Source organism: Oncorhynchus masou, chromosome 33 (assembly GCF_036934945.1).
Source record: "Oncorhynchus masou masou isolate Uvic2021 chromosome 33, UVic_Omas_1.1, whole genome shotgun sequence".
Lineage (NCBI taxonomy): Eukaryota > Metazoa > Chordata > Actinopteri > Salmoniformes > Salmonidae > Oncorhynchus > Oncorhynchus masou.
The window spans coordinates 17,548,646-17,567,016 of record NC_088244.1 but is presented as its reverse complement, the minus strand read 5'-3'; the positions used below and the strand labels follow the sequence as shown (position 1 = coordinate 17,567,016).

The window sequence follows — 18,371 nt, the reverse complement described above, 5'->3', positions numbered from 1 at the left end:
TTTTTTTCCAAAGTAGCCGAAATACAACTTGCGTCCACTTACATCAGTGCATTCATAACAACTTAACCATTATAAATGAGCCTCATGTAGCAAACTGACATTGCTTCCAGAGTCCGTTTGGAACTCACATTTCTTCCAGAGGTTTTGAACTCGGTAGTGAGTGTTGCAACCAAGGAAAGATGATTTTTACACGCTTCAGCGCTCAGCGGTCCCATTCTGTGAGCTTGTGTGGCCTACCACTTCATGGCTGAGCTGTTGTTGCTCCTAGATGTTTCCATTTCACTATAACAGCACATTCAATTGACTGGGGCAGCTCTTGCAGGGTGGAAATTTGATGAACTGACTTGATGGTAAGTGGCATTCTATGACGGTGCCACGTTGAAAGCCACTGAGCTCTTCAATAAGGCCATTCTACTGCTAATGTGTGTCTATGGAGATTGTATGACTGTGTGCTAAATTGTATAAACCTGTCAGCAACAGGTGTGGCTGACATAGCCAAATCCACTAACGTTAAGGGTGGACCACATACTTTTGTATATATAGTGTATTTCAATACTCTTTCCACCCATGTAATGTACACAGAACAAAACGCAATACGTAAAGATTTGGTCCAATGTTTCATGAGCTGAAATTAAAGATCCCAGAAATGTTCCATACACACAAAAAGCAGATTTTTCTCAAATGTTGTGCACAAATTCTGTTTACATCCCTATTAGTGAGTATTTCTCCTTTGCCAAGATTATCCATCCACCTGACAGGTGTGGCATATCAAGAAGCTGATTAAACAGCATGATCATTACACAGATGCACATTGTGCTGGGGGCAATATAAGGCCACTCTAAAATATGCTGTTTTTTCACACAACACAATGCCACAGATGTCTCAAAGTGTGCAATTGGCATGCTGACTGCAGGAATGTCCAACAGAGCTGTTGCCATAGAATTTAATGTTCATTTCTCTACCATAACCCGCGTCGTTTTAGAGAATTTGGTAGTAAGTGCAAGCGGCCTCACAACCGCAGACTACGTGTAACCACGCCAGCCCAGGACCTCCACATCAGGCTTCTTCACCTGCGGGATCGTCTGAGACCAGCCACCCAGACAGCTGATGAAACTCTAGGTTTGCACAATCAAAGAATTCCTGCACAAACTGTCAGAAACCATCTCAGGGAAGCTCATCTGCGTGCTCTTTGTCCTCACCAGGGTCTTGAACTGACTGCAGTTTGGGGGTGCACCTTGTGCTGGGGATAATAAAAGGCCAATAAAATGTGCAATTTTGTCACAACACAATGCCACAGATGTCTCAAGTTTTGAGGGGGCATGCTATTGGCCTGCTGACTGCAGGAAGGACCACCACAGCTGTTGCCAGATAAATGAATGTTAATTTCTCTACCATAAGCTGCCTCCAAAATTGTTTTAGAGAATTTGGCAGTATGTCCAACCGGCCTCAACCGCAGACCGCATGTATGGCATCGTGTGGGCGAGCGATTTGATGACGTCAATGTTGTGAACAGAGTGGCCCATGGTGTCGGTGGGGTTATGGTATGGGCAGGCATAAGCTACAAACACAACTGAATTTTATCAATGACAATTTGAATTTACAGAGATACCGTGAAGAGATCCTGAGGCTCATTGTGGTACCATTCATCTGCCACCATCATCTCATGTTTCAACATGATCATGTACGGCGCCATGTCGCAAGGATCTGTACACAATTCCTGGAAGGTGAAAATGTCCCAGTTCTTCCATGGCCTGCATAATCACCACACGTGTCACCCATTGAGCATGTTTGGGATGCTCCGGATCGACGTGTACGACAGTGTGTTCCATTTCCCGCCAATATCCAGCAACTTCACACAGGCATTGAAGAAGAGTGGGACCAAATTCCACAGGCCACAATCAACTGCTTGAGCAACTCTGTGCAAAGGAGATGTGTCGCGCTGCATGAGGCAAATGGTGGTCCCACCAGATACTGACTGGTTTTCTGATCCACACCCCTGCCTTTTTTTAAGGTATCTGTAACCAACAGATGCATATGTTTATTTCCAGTCATGTCAAATTCATAGATTAGGGCCTAGAGAATTCATTTAAATTGCCTGATTTCCTTATATGAACTGTAACTCAGTAAAAGCTTTGAAATTATTGCACATTGTGTTTATTTTTTTCAGTATACATGATTAATGCTAACCTCTCAGACTGATGAATTGAGGATTCAATCAATACTTTATTTTCCTGTTTACATTTAACCATTTCACGCTGCCCCAGATTTAGCACTAGAAAAACAGTAATCAAAATGTATCACATTCTTTTAGCTATATTTTTGGGGAGAATTTCCTTTAGCGGCCACGCACAGTAAAAATGCATGCACAGTCCTCAATCTTTTTAACAAAGTGATTATGCCATGTTTTGATCATGAGGGTGTTATGCTGTACTCTGTGGAAACACATCACACCCTGGCTGAGAAGGGCTGCGATGGCTAAACTCCTTTCAGTACCATAGATCCAACTACACAACCCAAGATTTACACCAAGAGCATAGGGAGTTCAGAATCATATTTATACCAGTTTACAAAGGTTCTTTACGTTTGGGATTCAGGGGAAGAACATAGGAAGGGCCAGTTCTCATAAATAAACTAGTTAGTGTTAGCTTTGCACAAAAATGGGAGGCCAGAACACAAAACAATTTTACAATCGAATCAAATAAAAACAAGTTTCTGTGCTGGTGGAGGGAAAGCATTACAACTACCTAAAACTCAGGGTATCAGCTATCGCATCATCTGTCACATCATCCTTCTCGTAACAAAACAGCTGCTTCCCTCCCAAACACAGCCACATCTCAAACGACCGAAACAAGGGTTAAAAACAGGCATGGAAAAACAGGGAGACAATCACAGTTCTCAATGAATCAATCAATTAGCAGGGACTCAATTAGGAGCGCATTGGCTGAAGCATGCATAGTACTCAAGGGTTTTCATCACACCTGTGACACACTCATTTACAATGATCATCCTGAAGTCAGGTGTATACCATCTGTGCTCATTATAGAATTTTATTGAAGGTTGCGCTGTGTTGTAAAATTGCGAAACAGATTCTGACTGGGAGTAGTGTTGGGGGAATAGTACCACAACATGTAATTCAACTAGTAATTCAACTACATTTTGCAGTAGCTTGTTGGCAGTTTAACTACATTCAAATGTTGATAGTGTTTTCAGTAGTTAATGACCGCTGGGCTAGCCGACACACTCACATTCTGTCTGTCACACAGATCTCACTACACCGTTAATACTGTTTTGATACAGTATTAACAGTGTTAATACATACATGTTTCTTAACTTTGTATTATATGACATTTTAGATTTAGTTATAGTTTTTCACAAGGTAGTTTTGATGTAGTGAACTGCTTTTTCAGAGTAACTTTAATTAAACTATAATTATCTTCAGGTAAGCATTATGTAGCTCAACTTTTTCCAGTGTGAAGTAATTGGTAACTTGGTAAACTATATTTCAGAGTAGCTTTCCACACAATGCCTGGGAGATGGTTTATTGTAAAGGCCAAAGTACAAGTAGTAACGTTGCTCTACAAAGGGGGTGTGGTCTATGCACATCAGTCTTAGTAAAAACTCCAGCAATGTTCTAGGCCTTTCTTATCAAGGGTGAGATGATATAAAGGCAGAGAAAAGCAATTCTGGTCATTTGTCTGAAAAAGCTCTCAACATGAAAAAGCATTCCACCAGTCTGAGGGTGAGACTGCCTGTCCTGGTGCTGGTCCTGGAGGTTCTCCTCCTAGCTCTCTACACTGCCTTTGTCACCTATGACAATGATGCTAATGCTAAACTGCAGAACAATGAGACCAAACCCATGGACAACGCACTGTACCGAGATTACCCATACTTTGCTGACATTCAGGTGATGATATTCATTGGATTTGGGTGCCTTCTGGCCTTCTTCCGTCTCTACGGCTTCAGTGGAATGGTCTTCAATTTCCTGACGGCCACCTTCGCCATCCAGTGGGCCATCCTGGTACAGGGCTACTTCCAGTTCAGCCATGCTGGGAAGATCCACCTGGGGGTCATCAACCTGATCAATGCTGAGTTTGCCTGTGCCGTGGTGCTCATTTCCTTCGGGGCTGTCCTGGGAAAGACCAGCCCAGTGCAGCTCCTAGTCATGGCCCTGCTGGAGGTCCCAGTGTTCTCAGTCAATGAATGGGCCGTGCTCAAGTACCTGAGGATCAACGATGCAGGGGGATCGATCCTCATCCACCTGTTTGCCTGCTATTTCGGCCTGGGTGCAACATTTGTCCTGTACAGGCCACGTCTGAACGAGGGTCACGCCAAGGAGAACACCAGCTACCAGTCAGACATCCTGTCAGTTATGGGCACCCTGTTCCTCTGGGTGTTCTGGCCCTCCTTTAACTCAGCTCTAACCCTGAAGGGAGACGACCAGCACAGGGCCATCCTGCACACCTTCATAGGCCTCAGCTCCTCCACCCTCACCGCCTTCGCCCTCTCTGCCATGCTCAACAAGAATGGCAAGATTACAATGGCCGACATCCAGAACGTGACCCTGGCGGGCGGGGTGACAGTGGGGGCGTCGGTGGACATGATGATCTCCCCTGCGGCTGCGTATGCACTGGGTGTGATGGGCTGCATCGCCTGCATGCTGGGATACAAGTACCTCAGCCCCTTCCTGGCCCGCCACCTCCGGATCCAGGACCAGTGTGGTATCCACAACCTGCATGGCCTCACAGGACTCATATCCTGTGCCGCAGGGATATGTGCCATCCTGACAGCCACTGAGGAGGTGTATGGACCCAGCATGTATGAGATCTTTAGCCACAGGGCACCTATGGAAGGAGATCCTAAGCTTCTGGAGCTCCAGGAGTTAATCCCTGGTCTGCAGCCAGGTCTGGGGCGCAGTGCCAGGGAACAGGCCCTCTACCAGGTGGCAGCTGTGTTCTCCACTATGGGAGTGGCTGCACTAGGGGGCATATTGACAGGCTTTGTGTTGAAGCTGCCGTATCTCGCATCACCCTCAGATGACCTCTGCTTTGATGATGAGCTATTTTTCAATGTTCCGCCTCATTATGATTGTCCGATGGCCCTAAATGGTCAAATCAAAACTGACGATTCGACAGCATCATAGGGTGCTAGCTATCCATTTAGTTGTATAAATAAGTTTACTGCTGAATGACGGTAAAACATTTAAATTGATTAGATAATCATGCAGTTTAGCAATAGAATAAATCCTCATTCGTGGTTAATGTACTCTGATCCATTTCTCTTTCTTGCACTTTTTTATTTTACAATCCCACATGAGAGGTGTTATGGACACAAACAAATTAACCATTGGGTTTTTATTTGTACTTATTTTAAGATGTTTTAGTGTGCAAGTCTGTGTCTCACTGCCTAATGAAATCCATTTGTCTATTTTTAGTGGTTTGTAAAAGTGTGTCATCTCATACCGACTACAGTAGCCTCACACACCTGACTGTTAAATGCATTGAGGTCAGAGGAGGCTTTTGTTTTCAAGTGTGGTACAACATTGGTAATTTTATGTCAAATGACCTGAGAATGAATACAATTTTGCGATTAGCAAAAAAATTGCAAATAAGGGCACTCAAACCACATGATTATATAATTCATACAATGTACATTAACATAATACAGAATATTGACACATCCACATTCACATAATACAGAATATTGACACTAATTTGATGACTATTAATAAAGAATCTCTCATTTTACAATCCCACTATTGCTTTACACTGTTCCTGCAGTCCTCCTTGCGATGTTTTATTGTGTATACTCAGATTTAGATCATGTTTAGTGGAGCGGTGAAAGGTATTTTACAGCTCCTTAAAGGGTCACAAAGTCTGATGGCCAACATGCAGTAAGCTATTATGCAACTAAGGTGACCCTTTAGCATGCAGAGGCCTTGAGTGCAAAAATCTCAGCTAGGGACTAATATTTTTCCTGGTTAGGAAATTCTCCTGATCTTGTGAATTTATTTCCTGACATCAAACAAAAGTGTTTGAAAATTGAAAGAGGTTGTTATTCTACAGCCAAATTACAGTCGTAAAGAGCCAGACATGTTTATACACCACACAAAAAACTAAATAAATAAATAAATAAACGGTTGGCTACATGGCTCTGTTCTATGATCATATCTGTGCAGGGGAGGTAATGCAGTCCTAGGAGGCATTTGTTTTTCACATTTTGGGTGATTTGGTCTAATTTTCCGGTAGGTGGCGGTAAAGTACCATATTGAGAAGAGAGAGGCGGTGTAGTCGCCTTTCTAGATAGCTAGGACAAACAACCCCGCCTTCCTCGAGGCTTGAGTGCAGAGCGCCATTTTAGAGAGGCAAAGGAAGTTGTTTTGTGAAACAACTTCAAACGCTTGAAAGGGGAAGAAAGATAACTAATATAAAGCTAAATACTTTACGGGCTGTTACTGATAATTTCGTTGGTAATACGTAGTCTAGAGAGAGCATTTTCTGGAGCGATTATTTTGAATCTGTTGTTGTCAGGAACAGCAGCAAGCGAATCCGAGGTCAAATTGGGCCTATTTTAGAAGGAGGCAACGGTAGTTCGCAGGCTAGCTCACTGGCTGGTTGGTTAGCTTGCTAGCTAGGTAACTATTCATTTTCTGGTCACAGAAAAAGAAGCAGACGGGACGGTGGGACAAATCCCTGCGGTAAATTACCATTGCACATCTTCCTCAGTAGTAAACGAACGTTGGCTAGTTAGTTAGCTAACGCCAGTTACGTTACTAGTAAACATCTTGCTAGCTAAATGTCTTAGCTATAGTTCTTAATCAGCTACTGTAGGTAGCTAGCTATAACTAGTCTAGCTAGCATTAGCTAGCTGTAAGCTGCAGCCTAACGTGTAGGAGTGTTGGTCAAATGCATTGGAATGTTCCACAGTTGATGCTCTGTCAGCTGGGAACTATTTAGCTAGCTAGTTAGCTGCCCAGCTAAAATGTAGTTATTGTGAGAACATTCAACTAGCTACTGGTAGCTAGCGAACAGTTTTTCTAACTAACGTTAGCTAGATTGCCAACTAACGTTATATTCTGTGGCCGCAATAGACCTAACGAATTCTATATGAATGTCATGTTTTTATCTTATGACTAAACATGAGTTGATTGTATTTTGTTTTCTCTTGCAGGAGACCATGGCAGACGATTTTGACATTGAGGCTATGCTAGAGGCTCCATACAGAAAGGTGGGTAGAATTGCCAGGCTTGTATTTTTTTTTGTGCATTCACTATTTGCTGATCTAGTATCATCTTGCTGCTCAGAGATGTATAAGTTCGCTATTATTGATAGTTAAATGATTGTGTGTGCCTCTCAATGTATGAATGTGGTGTGTGATGCAGTCAGACATAATCCAAAATTCTCAATAAACGCCCATCTATCTTTCTTTGTAGACTTGCCTAATGATATCTCACCTCTACTCCCATGAATTCACCTTTGATTCCAGTGTGAACTGTGAAAAAAGTAAGGTAGTAATTGCGCAATGTATTGATGTACTGTGATCCCCCTAGGACAAAAAGAGCCTCATCTTAGAACATCCTATCACCTGTTCGGTTGCAACAAGGTGAATGCAAATGGATGATAATCAGCGCATTTTACCTCACATGCAAAGGAGACAGTATTTAAAATTTCTGTTGACATGGTAACTAACGGCATTGTTCCACCATGTTTACACCTGTTAGTTAGATTGACCGTGATACCAGTAGTTCTGGCACATATTCTATTTATATGCATTGACATTTGTTATGCATCGTTGTCAAGTAAGTCGGACCTGAAATAGACCTTACGTGTGTTAGTACTTTTACCCTTACATGTCTTTTCGTAGATTAGTCTACTGACTCATAGTATACGTTGTTTTACAAATCATTGATATGGCTTAAATGTGTAGTCATGATTTTGCCGAGGTCAACAGAGTAAGCTATTGATAACTTTGAAATATGAATACTGTCTCCATGCCCAAGTCTATTGATTCCGATTCGTAAATCAGCATCTTGACTTTGCATGCCTTTTAACACCAGTAATATTCAAAGTTTATTTTCTTATTACAATTTATTTAAGATTTTCATTTCAAGATTTCATTTCCATGATACATTTAGTTATTGATTTCACCAATAAGAATAGTTTTCCCCTCATGAAATACAAGCCAAAATGGATCACCTCCATTCAGCCGGCACTAAAAGAACAAACATAGGTCATTTAACATGAGGCTGAACTAGTGGATTTTTTCTTTTCAGTTTTTCTTGGGAGTCCATATTACTAAGCAGTGTGAATCCCTGTTTGCTTCAGGGCGAGATGTGTGACAGAGGTGGCATCGAACTCTTACATTCCAAGAAGGAAAATGGGTGAAGATCACTGGACTGGCACCAACCACAGGATCTCTTTTAGTGGCTGTGGGCCAAGCATGGCCTCAGTGGGCTTAGGAACAGATAGTGGTATTGGTACGACAAAGCAGGAGGGGTGGGGTTGAGATGACCAAACTGTTACCATGGCTTACTGTAGCATGCCAAAATGTTAGATGCTTTCCCCATACACCTTGACTTTTGGTTGGATTGAGTACTGTACAGTATGTAGTTATAACAGTGGGTGGGGGGTGGGGGTGGAACTCTACAGGGGCTGTAGATGGACCACCTTAGATACTCTCCAAACATATCAGTAATGTTAACAGTATTTTTACTAAATGAATATATTCTGTATTTTCTTGTTCCCTCCCCTTACCCCTGACGACTTGCAATGTTTCCTCTACGTCCTCATGATGTTCTTCTATCGACCCTGCTTAGGATGAGATCAAGTCCTCTAGCGCTAATGGACATGAGGAGCGCAGTAGTAAGAAGTAAGTACTGAGTTTTAAACTTGTGCTATTTGCTAAACCGTCTTCACATTATCTGGTCAGTTAGCTATCTACAGATTTAGTAAGGTTTTAATCATGTAACCTTTACAAAACTACATGAGTAATGGGCAGAAGATGTTGTTTCAAGTATCTTTTAACTGTATTATTTGATTCTGTGACTTGCACTCTGACAATCTCAACTTGTGTTCCAGGAAAAAGAGGAGCCACAGTAGGAGTAGTCGGAGCCCGAGCTCTGACAAGCGCAGAAGCAAGAGCAAAGACAGGAAGAAGAGCCGGGACAGGAAGAGGAGCAAGAGTCGGGAGAAGAAACGCAGCCGCAGTAAGGAGCGCCGCCGCAGCGGCTCCCATAGCAGGGAGCGTGCTGGGCGCTACAGAGGACGCCGCAGCCCCTTGTATGTATAGAGATCTACCAATTTTTGCGTCCCTTATCTGTGTTGTCTACTTCCCACGTTTTGGTGGGGAATAGTCTGCTTTATCATTTCATTGTAGGTAATTTGTTTTTCCCCCCTTGAAAGCTGGCAGTACAAATGTTGATGAAATGAAACGGGATTTTGTATTTGACAGCGGTATAGTAAAAAAACAAACATCTGGGTTATGGTGGTTGACTTCTATGTGGAAGTTCAGACATGAGGTGGATAAATAATGCTGTAGCCCTGGTTTTGTCCTCAGGTCAACCCTGTTTACTACTCCTTTCTTACTTCCTCTTTCAGCTGAGTGTCATGTGACTGGGCTAATTAGCCTTTGTGTTTCAAGAGAAGTAGAGTACACAAAGTAGGCCCAAGTGGGGGTGGAGGCTGTTGTGGGCCCATTTTGACTATCGCCTTTATGAATGGGAAAGTGTTCATCATTCCTACTATGCAGCTGGAGACGTTTCCTCCACAGATAGTCAGTGTGTCCCTGAAACTTAATGCCGAACACATAAGCATGAATTGTACTCTGAGGCATATTAACCTACTCCGTTGAGGTCATTGGTAATTGAATATACACTTAACACATATTATACACTTAACACTTATTAAAAACCAACACAGTTTGAAATTTAATCTTCATCAGTAGTAGGCATACATACTGAGCTGAACCTTGTTTTACACCCCTAGTTTGGGGCCGAAATTTAACGGTGGTCCAGGAGGGAAGATTGGCCCACCACATGCCAACAAACTAAGGTTTTTATAATTAAATTCTTTGTGATATGACGTGTTGGTGGTTGGCTGTCTTGTCATTAAAGTATTAATGTAAAGTCTGGGTTAGAACTAACTCTTGTGATTGTTACCTTTTTCAGTCGTAGGCGCTCAAGAAGTCGTAGTCCCTTCAAGAAAGACAAGAGTCCAGTAAGGTGAGATACACAGCTGGATTGTCTAGTTAGAAGCTCTCGTGGTTTCAGATCAGTTTTGTGAACTGGAATTCTTTTCTCACCGTCCATCAAAAACATGTTTTTCTGTTTTCTTTTTCAAGGCAACCAATTGACAACCTGACCCCAGAGGAGAGGGATGCCCGTACTGTGTTCTGTATGCAGCTGGCAGCCAGAATCCGACCACGAGATCTAGAGGACTTCTTCTCTGCTGTGGGGAAAGTCAGTATTCACAGTTTACACATTTTAAAGTAGAAGCCTGAAATATGACAAGATCAAGACTTTATTTTGACAAAGCATTTAGCTAATGGTCAATAGGAAGGTGCTCACTCTTGACACACTATTGCTATTTTATCCCCTGTAGGTGAGAGACGTGAGGATGATCTCCGATAGAAACTCCAGGAGGTCAAAGGGCATCGCCTACATTGAGTTTCTGGAGGCGAATTCGGTCCCATTGGCCATTGGCTTGACTGGACAGAGACTTCTTGGAGTGCCCATCATTGTCCAGGCCTCTCAGGTAGTTGATTTAACCATAACATTTTTAGATGGAATTAGTAAATGTGATGTCACCTTTCACAACTAACTTGGCAGGTGGCATAGACTCACCATTTTTGTGTGTGTGTGCAGGCTGAGAAGAACAGAGCAGCAGCAATGGCCAACAACCTTCAGAAGGGTAATGCTGGCCCCATGCGGCTGTACGTGGGCTCTCTGCACTTCAACATCACAGAGGACATGCTGCGAGGCATCTTCGAGCCTTTCGGAAGGGTAAGGAGGAAACCCCATTACTTGTCATGTATGTTAACCTGTTATGGCTGCAATCCTGATACCGGGATCGATATGACTGCCAGTGAAAATAGAGAGCGCCAAAATTCAAACCACAGAAATCTCATAATTACAATTCCTCAAACATACATGTGTCTTATCATCACCAAAGTGTCCGATTTCAAATAGGCTTTTCAGCAAAAGCACTACAAACTATTATGTTAGGTCTCCACCAAACCACAATAAGCACAACCATTTTCCAGCAAAATACAGCCTTCACAAAAACCAGATATAAAGATAAAAATTCATCACTAACCTTGAATTATCTTCATCAGATGACACTCATAGGACGTCATGTTACACAATACATGCATGTTTTGTTTGATAAAGTTCATATTTATATTTTTTTAAATCTGAGTTTACATTGGCGCGTTAGATTCACTAGTTCCAAAAATATCAAGTGATTTTGCATAGCCACATCATTCAACAGAAATACTCATCATAAATGTAGATGATAATATAGTTATACACATGGAATTATAGATATACCACTCCTTAATGCAACCGCTGTGTCAGATTTAAAAAAAAAAATAAAAAATAAAATAAAAACGTTATGGAAAAAGAAATGCATGCAATAATCTGAGACGGCGCTCAATTTAAAAACACCACAGCCTCAAAGATTGCGTCAATATAAATAAGAAATTACATGATAAATATTCCTTTACCTTTGATCTACATCAGAAAGCGCTCCAGGAATCCAAGGTCCACAAATGTTTGTTTTGTTCGAAAATATCCGTTATTTATGTCTAAATACCTTCTTTTGTTTGAGCGTTTGGTATACATATCCAAACGCTAAATCTGGTCAGCGTTATATCGGACAAAAACTTCAAAAGGTGATATTACTGGTCGAAGAAACATTTCAAACTAAGTACAGAATCAATCATTAGGATGTTTTTAACATATAGCTTCAATAAAGTTCCAACCGGAGTATTCTTGTCTTCGTGAGCAATGGAACGCAAGTGACTACCATGAGGAAAAAGTGGGATCACAAAATGGCTGCTTGATGGACATCTGATATATTCTGCTCTCATTCACTCCCTCAACAACATAGAAGCCTCATAATTTCTATTGATGGTTGACATCTAGTGGAACCCCTAGGCAGTGCCACATCATTCATATCTCAAGGGGATTTCATTGGGGGCTCTGGTGAATGCATACAAGCTCAGATTTTTTGCTTTCAACTCAGGATTTTGCCTGCCAATATGAGTTCTGTTATACTCAGATATCATTCAAACTGTTTTAGAAACTTCAGTGTTTTCTATCCAATGCTAATAATAATATGCAAATATTAGCAACTATGACTGAGGAGCAGGCTGTTTGATATGGGCACCTTTCATCCAAGCTACTCAATACTGCCCCTGCAGCTATTAAAAGTTAACCTCAATTTTCCACTAACTCTGTATCTAACTGGATGTTTTCCTTAACAGATTGAGAGCATACAGCTGATGATGGACAGTGAAACTGCACGATCCAAAGGATATGGTTTCATCTCCGTAAGTTCCTGATTCAAAAAGTGTGTGTGTGCCATGTTATTTAGCTAATTTCCTACTGGATGACCTTGTGTAATTGCAGTTTGCAGATGCAGAGTGCGCTAAGAAAGCATTGGAGCAGTTGAATGGCTTTGAGCTGGCCGGACGGCCCATGAAGGTTGGTAACGTGACAGAACGCACCGACTCCTCCACCGCCAGCTCCTTCCTGGACAACGACGAGCTGGAGAGGACGGGCATTGACCTGGGCACCACCGGGCGCCTGCAGCTTATGGCCCGGCTGGCAGAGGGTGAGCTATTAGCTGATGTTTTTGAGTGAATGTAGTTTCTTTTGTGCTCAAAATTGCCATTGGGTTTATTTGTCAGCAGTTAGTAAAAGTTGAGCGTAGTATTCAATATCTCCACCTGTTGTGATGAAATGTAAAACCTATTTTATCAACCAAGGTGTTGTTATCCCAGTTGACATCTAATCACTCCAGTATGTGTGCTCAAGTTGTTTTAAATAGCATTGAACAGACTTGATGCTAATGAATACTTGTTTCCCTCAGGTACTGGTCTTCAGATTCCTCCAGCTGCACAACAGGCTCTACAGATGAGTGGTTCCATGCACTCCTCTTCAATCCACTTCGGCAACATGGCAGCTGGTACAGGTAGTCACATGATCTATACTGTATGTAACATGTCACACTACATATTGTGGAATGAACTACTCACTGGCCTCATCTTAAGACACGGCAGACATGCCTCTCCTCAAAGGAGAAAAGTTCAAAACCTGTGATTTTGAATTTTAAGCTTTATTGATACCTCATGCTAATGTGAAATGTACTAAGTTTGCTTTGGCTGTTGATCATAACTAATTCTAGAGGTACATAGCAAACGAGAGCTGTCAGACCTCCATTGGCAGGATGGTTTCCAGTGAACAATGGATGCAAAGTGGGTTCAAGTGATCTGGAGACTGCGTGGGTTCAAATGATCTGGAGACTGCGTGGGTTCAAATAAACTGCTTCTGTGACCACCAGTATTTGATCACCTCAAATGTACCACCATAGGACTTCTCATCCTTTCTCACTATCGTTTATCTTTTAATGATCTCTTCCACATTTATCTAATGGATCCACACGTAAACACTAAATGCCAATCTGCCATTGCCACCAATACTCCTTTATGTGGTATGTTCATCGCTTCTGGCCACATCCCTGCAACAACCTGCCATGTTGTCAGCTTTTGGTGAAAGACATCTGAGACGTACTCTCTGAAAGATGTTTTCTTCCCTCACTATGACACTGCTTGAAAAGAGCACATTGAATATAATGGGCAACTGGTGGGAAACCTATAATGAGTTAGCATCATTCAAGTCAACCTGTGTTTTGTCTTGCCAAAGCCAGCAATTTGTCTTACTAAGTGAATGGACACTTACAACTTGCTGAAACACTATAATACTAGATGGAATGCTGATATTGAACTAACATGCAGAAACAGGAGAACCTTAGCTTCTCTGTGTTTGCTTTATGCTATGGATGTCCATCTGTAGTAACTAGGTCTAATGGTATGATGTGCACTGCAGTGTAGTAAGTAAATGGTCTTGGCTATGCTCTTCATCTATTGTGCATCTTTCCATCCTCACAACCTAAATAATTTCCCCTTTCCAGCCTAAGTGCTAGTTTTTAACTTCTCTTCTTCTAATCTTTTAGACATACAAGCCAGGCTGAACCCACCCCCTGAAGGTGAATGTGTTTAATTGGAGTGCACAATTTATCAAATCTGCACACAATTTAATGCTCATCTAAAATAAATCCTTTCAAGTTCTCATGTTTCAAACCAGAGTGAAATCTCCCATGTTCCTTTTTTCTTGTTGTGGCCTGAAGTCATTGCTGTCATGCATACTAAATTCACAGTATGCATATAAATGTTTTTCTTGTTTAAGCCAAATAAGATTCTCAAGCTCTCCGTATACATCTTCTCTGGTTTTCTTGTGTGTAACTACATTTTGTCCAACAGTGCATTGAAACAACACGGAAGAAAGACCAGTCCTGTACTTTTACATGTATTCATTGATTGCTTGTTTAAAGGGGGGAGGTAATCAAAATTACTAAGTCAACCTGATGATTAAGTCAGGTGCAGGGTTGGGGTCAATTACAGTTTGTTCGGGAGCTGATGGTCAATTCAACAGACAGGAATTCAACTGCACTTGACCCCCCTGGTGAGAAGGACCTCTGTTAATGATGCTGTCATCTCCTTTTACAGCTGTCGCCAACCCTGCCATGAACCTGGGTCCAAGCATGAACCAGGCCATGAACCTCCCAACTCAACCACTGGCTACACACTGCCTACAGCTGTCCAACATGTTCAGCCCACAGTCGTAAGACACTACTTTCCCCTTTTCATTTCATGATGGCAAAAAACCATTGTTTTAGAGCTTTGATTCACTGAACTAGGTTCACAAATGCATCACCAAATGTAAGATTAGGGTACAATTGGGGAGATACTAAATAACTGTCAACTCATTGATTATGGCTTTTTTTCTGGGAGCCAAAAGGGCTTAACTTTTCATTTCATGAAGCTGGGTTAGACGAGTCATTAGTTTGTGATGAAGGGGTTGAAACGACCTGCCTCCTTTCCAGGGAAAATGAGCCTGGTTGGGACATCGAGATTCAAGATGACGTCATGGAGGAGTGCAACAAACATGGTGGAATTGTCCATATATATGTCGACAAGAACTCACCTCAGGTAAGACCCTTTTAAAATGCACTATAGAGGTGGATAGTTCTAAACTGGTCCAGCAAATTATGCACTTTGCCCCCCAAAAATTAGGTGCTGCATGTTTTATATAATGGTAAAATTTAGAATGTTACGTTAATTTCAAGATCAATTATAGCCTTACGTCCATCAAATTGTCTGTTGCAGATTGCCAAGTGCAGACTATAAAAAAAAATATATGAATATAAGTCTCTGCAGTTATTTCAAAATGTTAACCCATGTACCTATGTTTGTACTCTGTTGCGTGTCTTTGTTTGCTGAAATCCATACTTTTTAATGAAACATTAATGAAATACAGCCACAGTGTTTCCTTGTTGAGATTCAATTGGCACATGCGCTGAGTTGCCATCTTAGAGCAACAGCAATGAGGAAAGAGTCAGTTGTATTTGATTTCAGCAAACAAAGGCACGCAACAACCGAAGCCAAACATGGGTCCACGGTAAGGGTGTAAGAATTTACATTTTGGAAGTATCGACTGCATAGCAAGTCGGAGGTTCATTTAAAAAAAATAAAAAAAACTCTAGTCTGCGCTCAACTCCGTGGATTTAAGGTACTTGGGCAATGTTACAGATCAATAGATGTTTTATTGCCCTTATCTTACCGCTTCCTTTCTCTTATAGGGCAACGTGTACGTAAAATGCCCCACTATCCCAACAGCGATGGCTGCAGTGAATGCCCTACATGGACGGTGGTTTGCAGGTGTGTATCCTTGTACCAATGCATTCTATAGGGTCATTCTTTGATATTTACATGCCTTGCATTTATATCAGTTATGTTTGTGGCATGGAATAATGGGAAGTAATCAAAACAAAACTGTACCATGTTAGCACAGAGTTTCTAAACCCAGAGCCACAGCATTGCAAGACTTCCTTGAACGCTTGCCAAATTTCTTAGCTGATAATTTAATAGAAATGTGAAGGCACAACCTAGATTCGAGCAAATGTCTCAAGTAGTTGAACATGTTATTACTCCAACCTTGTAAAAGTGACAAACTAACACATTTTAGACAAAAACAACTTTTATATTGACCTTTGATTTGACGGCCTGCACATGCAGTTTGGCACGAGACCACCGTTAAACGCGTTTTCTCTTTCTACGCATGAGCTTAGTTAGCCAACATCGCCTACAAGTGTGATCAGGGATTTCTATAGGCTAAATGCTTCTCAAATCTTCCTACTGTACTCTTTTATTTTAGGTTCAAGTGAGTTGTGCTGCTGATTTTATTAAAACATTTTTATCTCGAGCTAGAATGTTTTTTTTTTGTTTTTTTTAAATCTGCTTTCTACGTTCATAAATAACTTGTTCATATGTGTTAGACAAGTAATGATGCAAGTTTTTTTTTCTTTTCTCCGTAGGTAAAATGATCACTGCGGCATACGTACCCCTCCCAACCTACCATAACCTTTTCCCTGATTCGGTAACGGCCACCCAGCTACTGATGCCTTCGCGGCGATAGGTCTGCCATGCATGGAGTAGATGTTGCAACACCTGTGGGCTTCAAAATGTACATAATGTTTGCTAATATGTTGGGAACTTATTTACCAGAGTAGCAAAATACTGCACCAGTCCACCCAATCTTCATTCAGAAATACAAAAGGTTTTGAAGGATATTTGTTTTATTGTTCAATCTGACAGCCATCAGGCTGAGCTTGAGTTCTGTATCCGCACATTTCTGTTGGTGCACTTGAGCAAATTACGTTGTGTGTTTCAACCTGCATTGCGATAAGGAGTTGTTATACAGTGGAAAGTGGGTACTAAGTAGATTTAAGTTGAAACTGACCACAAAAGAACCCATTTTGGGGACAACCCCACCTAATTAACCTCTGATTCTAAGTGCAGTTTGCTCTGTCCTCATCCAATTACCACTTATTGTACGTTTTGTCATTCAGTTCAGCTTTAGAAATTGATTTGCCCAGTAAGTTTTTCAGTTAATGTGTTAAATGAAAAGAACAATGCCTACAAACACCCAAAAACAGATCTATTTTTTTGTTGTTAACAACTTCAAGGTATTCATTGTGTTTGAGATCACTAAGTTTTTAACATTTGTAATCAAGACTTGATTTTGTAAAAACTCTTGATTTAAATTTACTATCAAAATAAGTGATTTGGGTGGTTCAATGTGATGTGCATTTTGTCTTGTTGACATTGGATTGTTTCATCTGGAATGAAGGGGGATGTGAAATATGTGTTTGTAATAAAATCCTAGTTTACAACAGCTGGTCTTGTGTTTTACACTCAGACCTTTTAATAATTACTGTTTTAATTAGATGTCGACCAATCATATTTTTTTTTTTCAACGCCGATACTGATTATTGGAGGACCAAAAAAGCTGATACCGATTAATCAGCCGATTTTTATTTATTTGTAATAATGACAATTACAACAATACTGAATGAACACTTATTTTAACTTAATATATCAAAATCTATTTAGCCTCAAGTAAATAATGAAACATGTTCACTTTGGTTTAAATAATACAAAAACGGTGTTGAGAAGAAAGTGAAATATGTGCTATGTAAGAAAGCTAATGTTTCAGTTCCTTGCTCAGAACATGAGAACATATGAAAGCTGGTGGTTCCTTTTAACATGAGTCTTCAATATTCCAAGGTAAGAAGTTTTAGGTTGTAGTTTTAGGAATTATAGGACTATTTCCTTCTATACCATTTGTATGTCATTAACCTTTGACTATTAGATGTTCTTATAGCCACTTTAGTATTGCCAATGTAACAGTATAGCTTCCGTCCCTCCTCGCTCCTCCCTGGGCTCGAACCAGCAACACAACGACAACAGCCACCATCGAAGCAGCATTACCCATGCAGAGCAAGGGGATCAACTACTCGAAGGCTCAGAGCCAGTGACGTTTGAAATGCTATTAGCGCGCGCTAACTAGCTAGCCATTTCACTTCGGTTACACCAGCCTCATCTCGGGAGTTGATAGGCTTGAAGCACAACGAATAGCTGTTTGAATGAATGTTTACAAGCCTGCTTCTGCCTACCACCGCTCAATCAGATATTTAGATGTTTATATGCTCAGTCAGATTATATGCAACGCAGGACACGCTAGATAATATCAT

The 18,371-nt window shown here is 41.2% G+C and overlaps 2 protein-coding genes across 3 annotated transcripts in view; both read left to right on the top strand.

Moving 5' to 3' along the window:
* The window catches only part of LOC135527925 (solute carrier family 12 member 5-like), a 118,887-nt gene extending 112,758 nt beyond the window's left edge, over positions 1-6,129 (top strand). The window contains exon 26 of the mRNA XM_064956590.1: positions 3,838-6,129. Within this exon, the coding sequence (XP_064812662.1) occupies positions 3,838-5,140 (1,303 nt within the window). The 3' untranslated portion in view covers positions 5,141-6,129. The remainder of the gene's footprint in view (positions 1-3,837) is intronic.
* A 184-nt stretch (positions 6,130-6,313) lies between these two features.
* On the top strand, positions 6,314-17,512 carry LOC135527926 (RNA-binding protein 39-like). Of its 2 annotated transcripts, XM_064956591.1 has the most exons (16): positions 6,314-6,694; positions 7,168-7,224; positions 8,813-8,865; positions 9,075-9,275; positions 9,981-10,046; positions 10,163-10,216; positions 10,336-10,453; positions 10,596-10,748; positions 10,859-10,996; positions 12,481-12,546; positions 12,626-12,830; positions 13,089-13,190; positions 14,785-14,899; positions 15,162-15,267; positions 15,918-15,996; positions 16,653-17,512. In XM_064956591.1, exons 2-16 carry the CDS (start codon positions 7,174-7,176, stop codon positions 16,751-16,753), a joined length of 1,608 nt encoding a protein of 535 aa, XP_064812663.1. In that variant the 5' UTR covers positions 6,314-6,694; positions 7,168-7,173; the 3' UTR covers positions 16,754-17,512. The 2 variants fall into 2 exon arrangements, with proteins under 2 accessions (XP_064812663.1, XP_064812664.1); XM_064956592.1 differs by lacking the exon at positions 9,981-10,046.
* Positions 17,513-18,371: the final 859 nt, after the last annotated feature.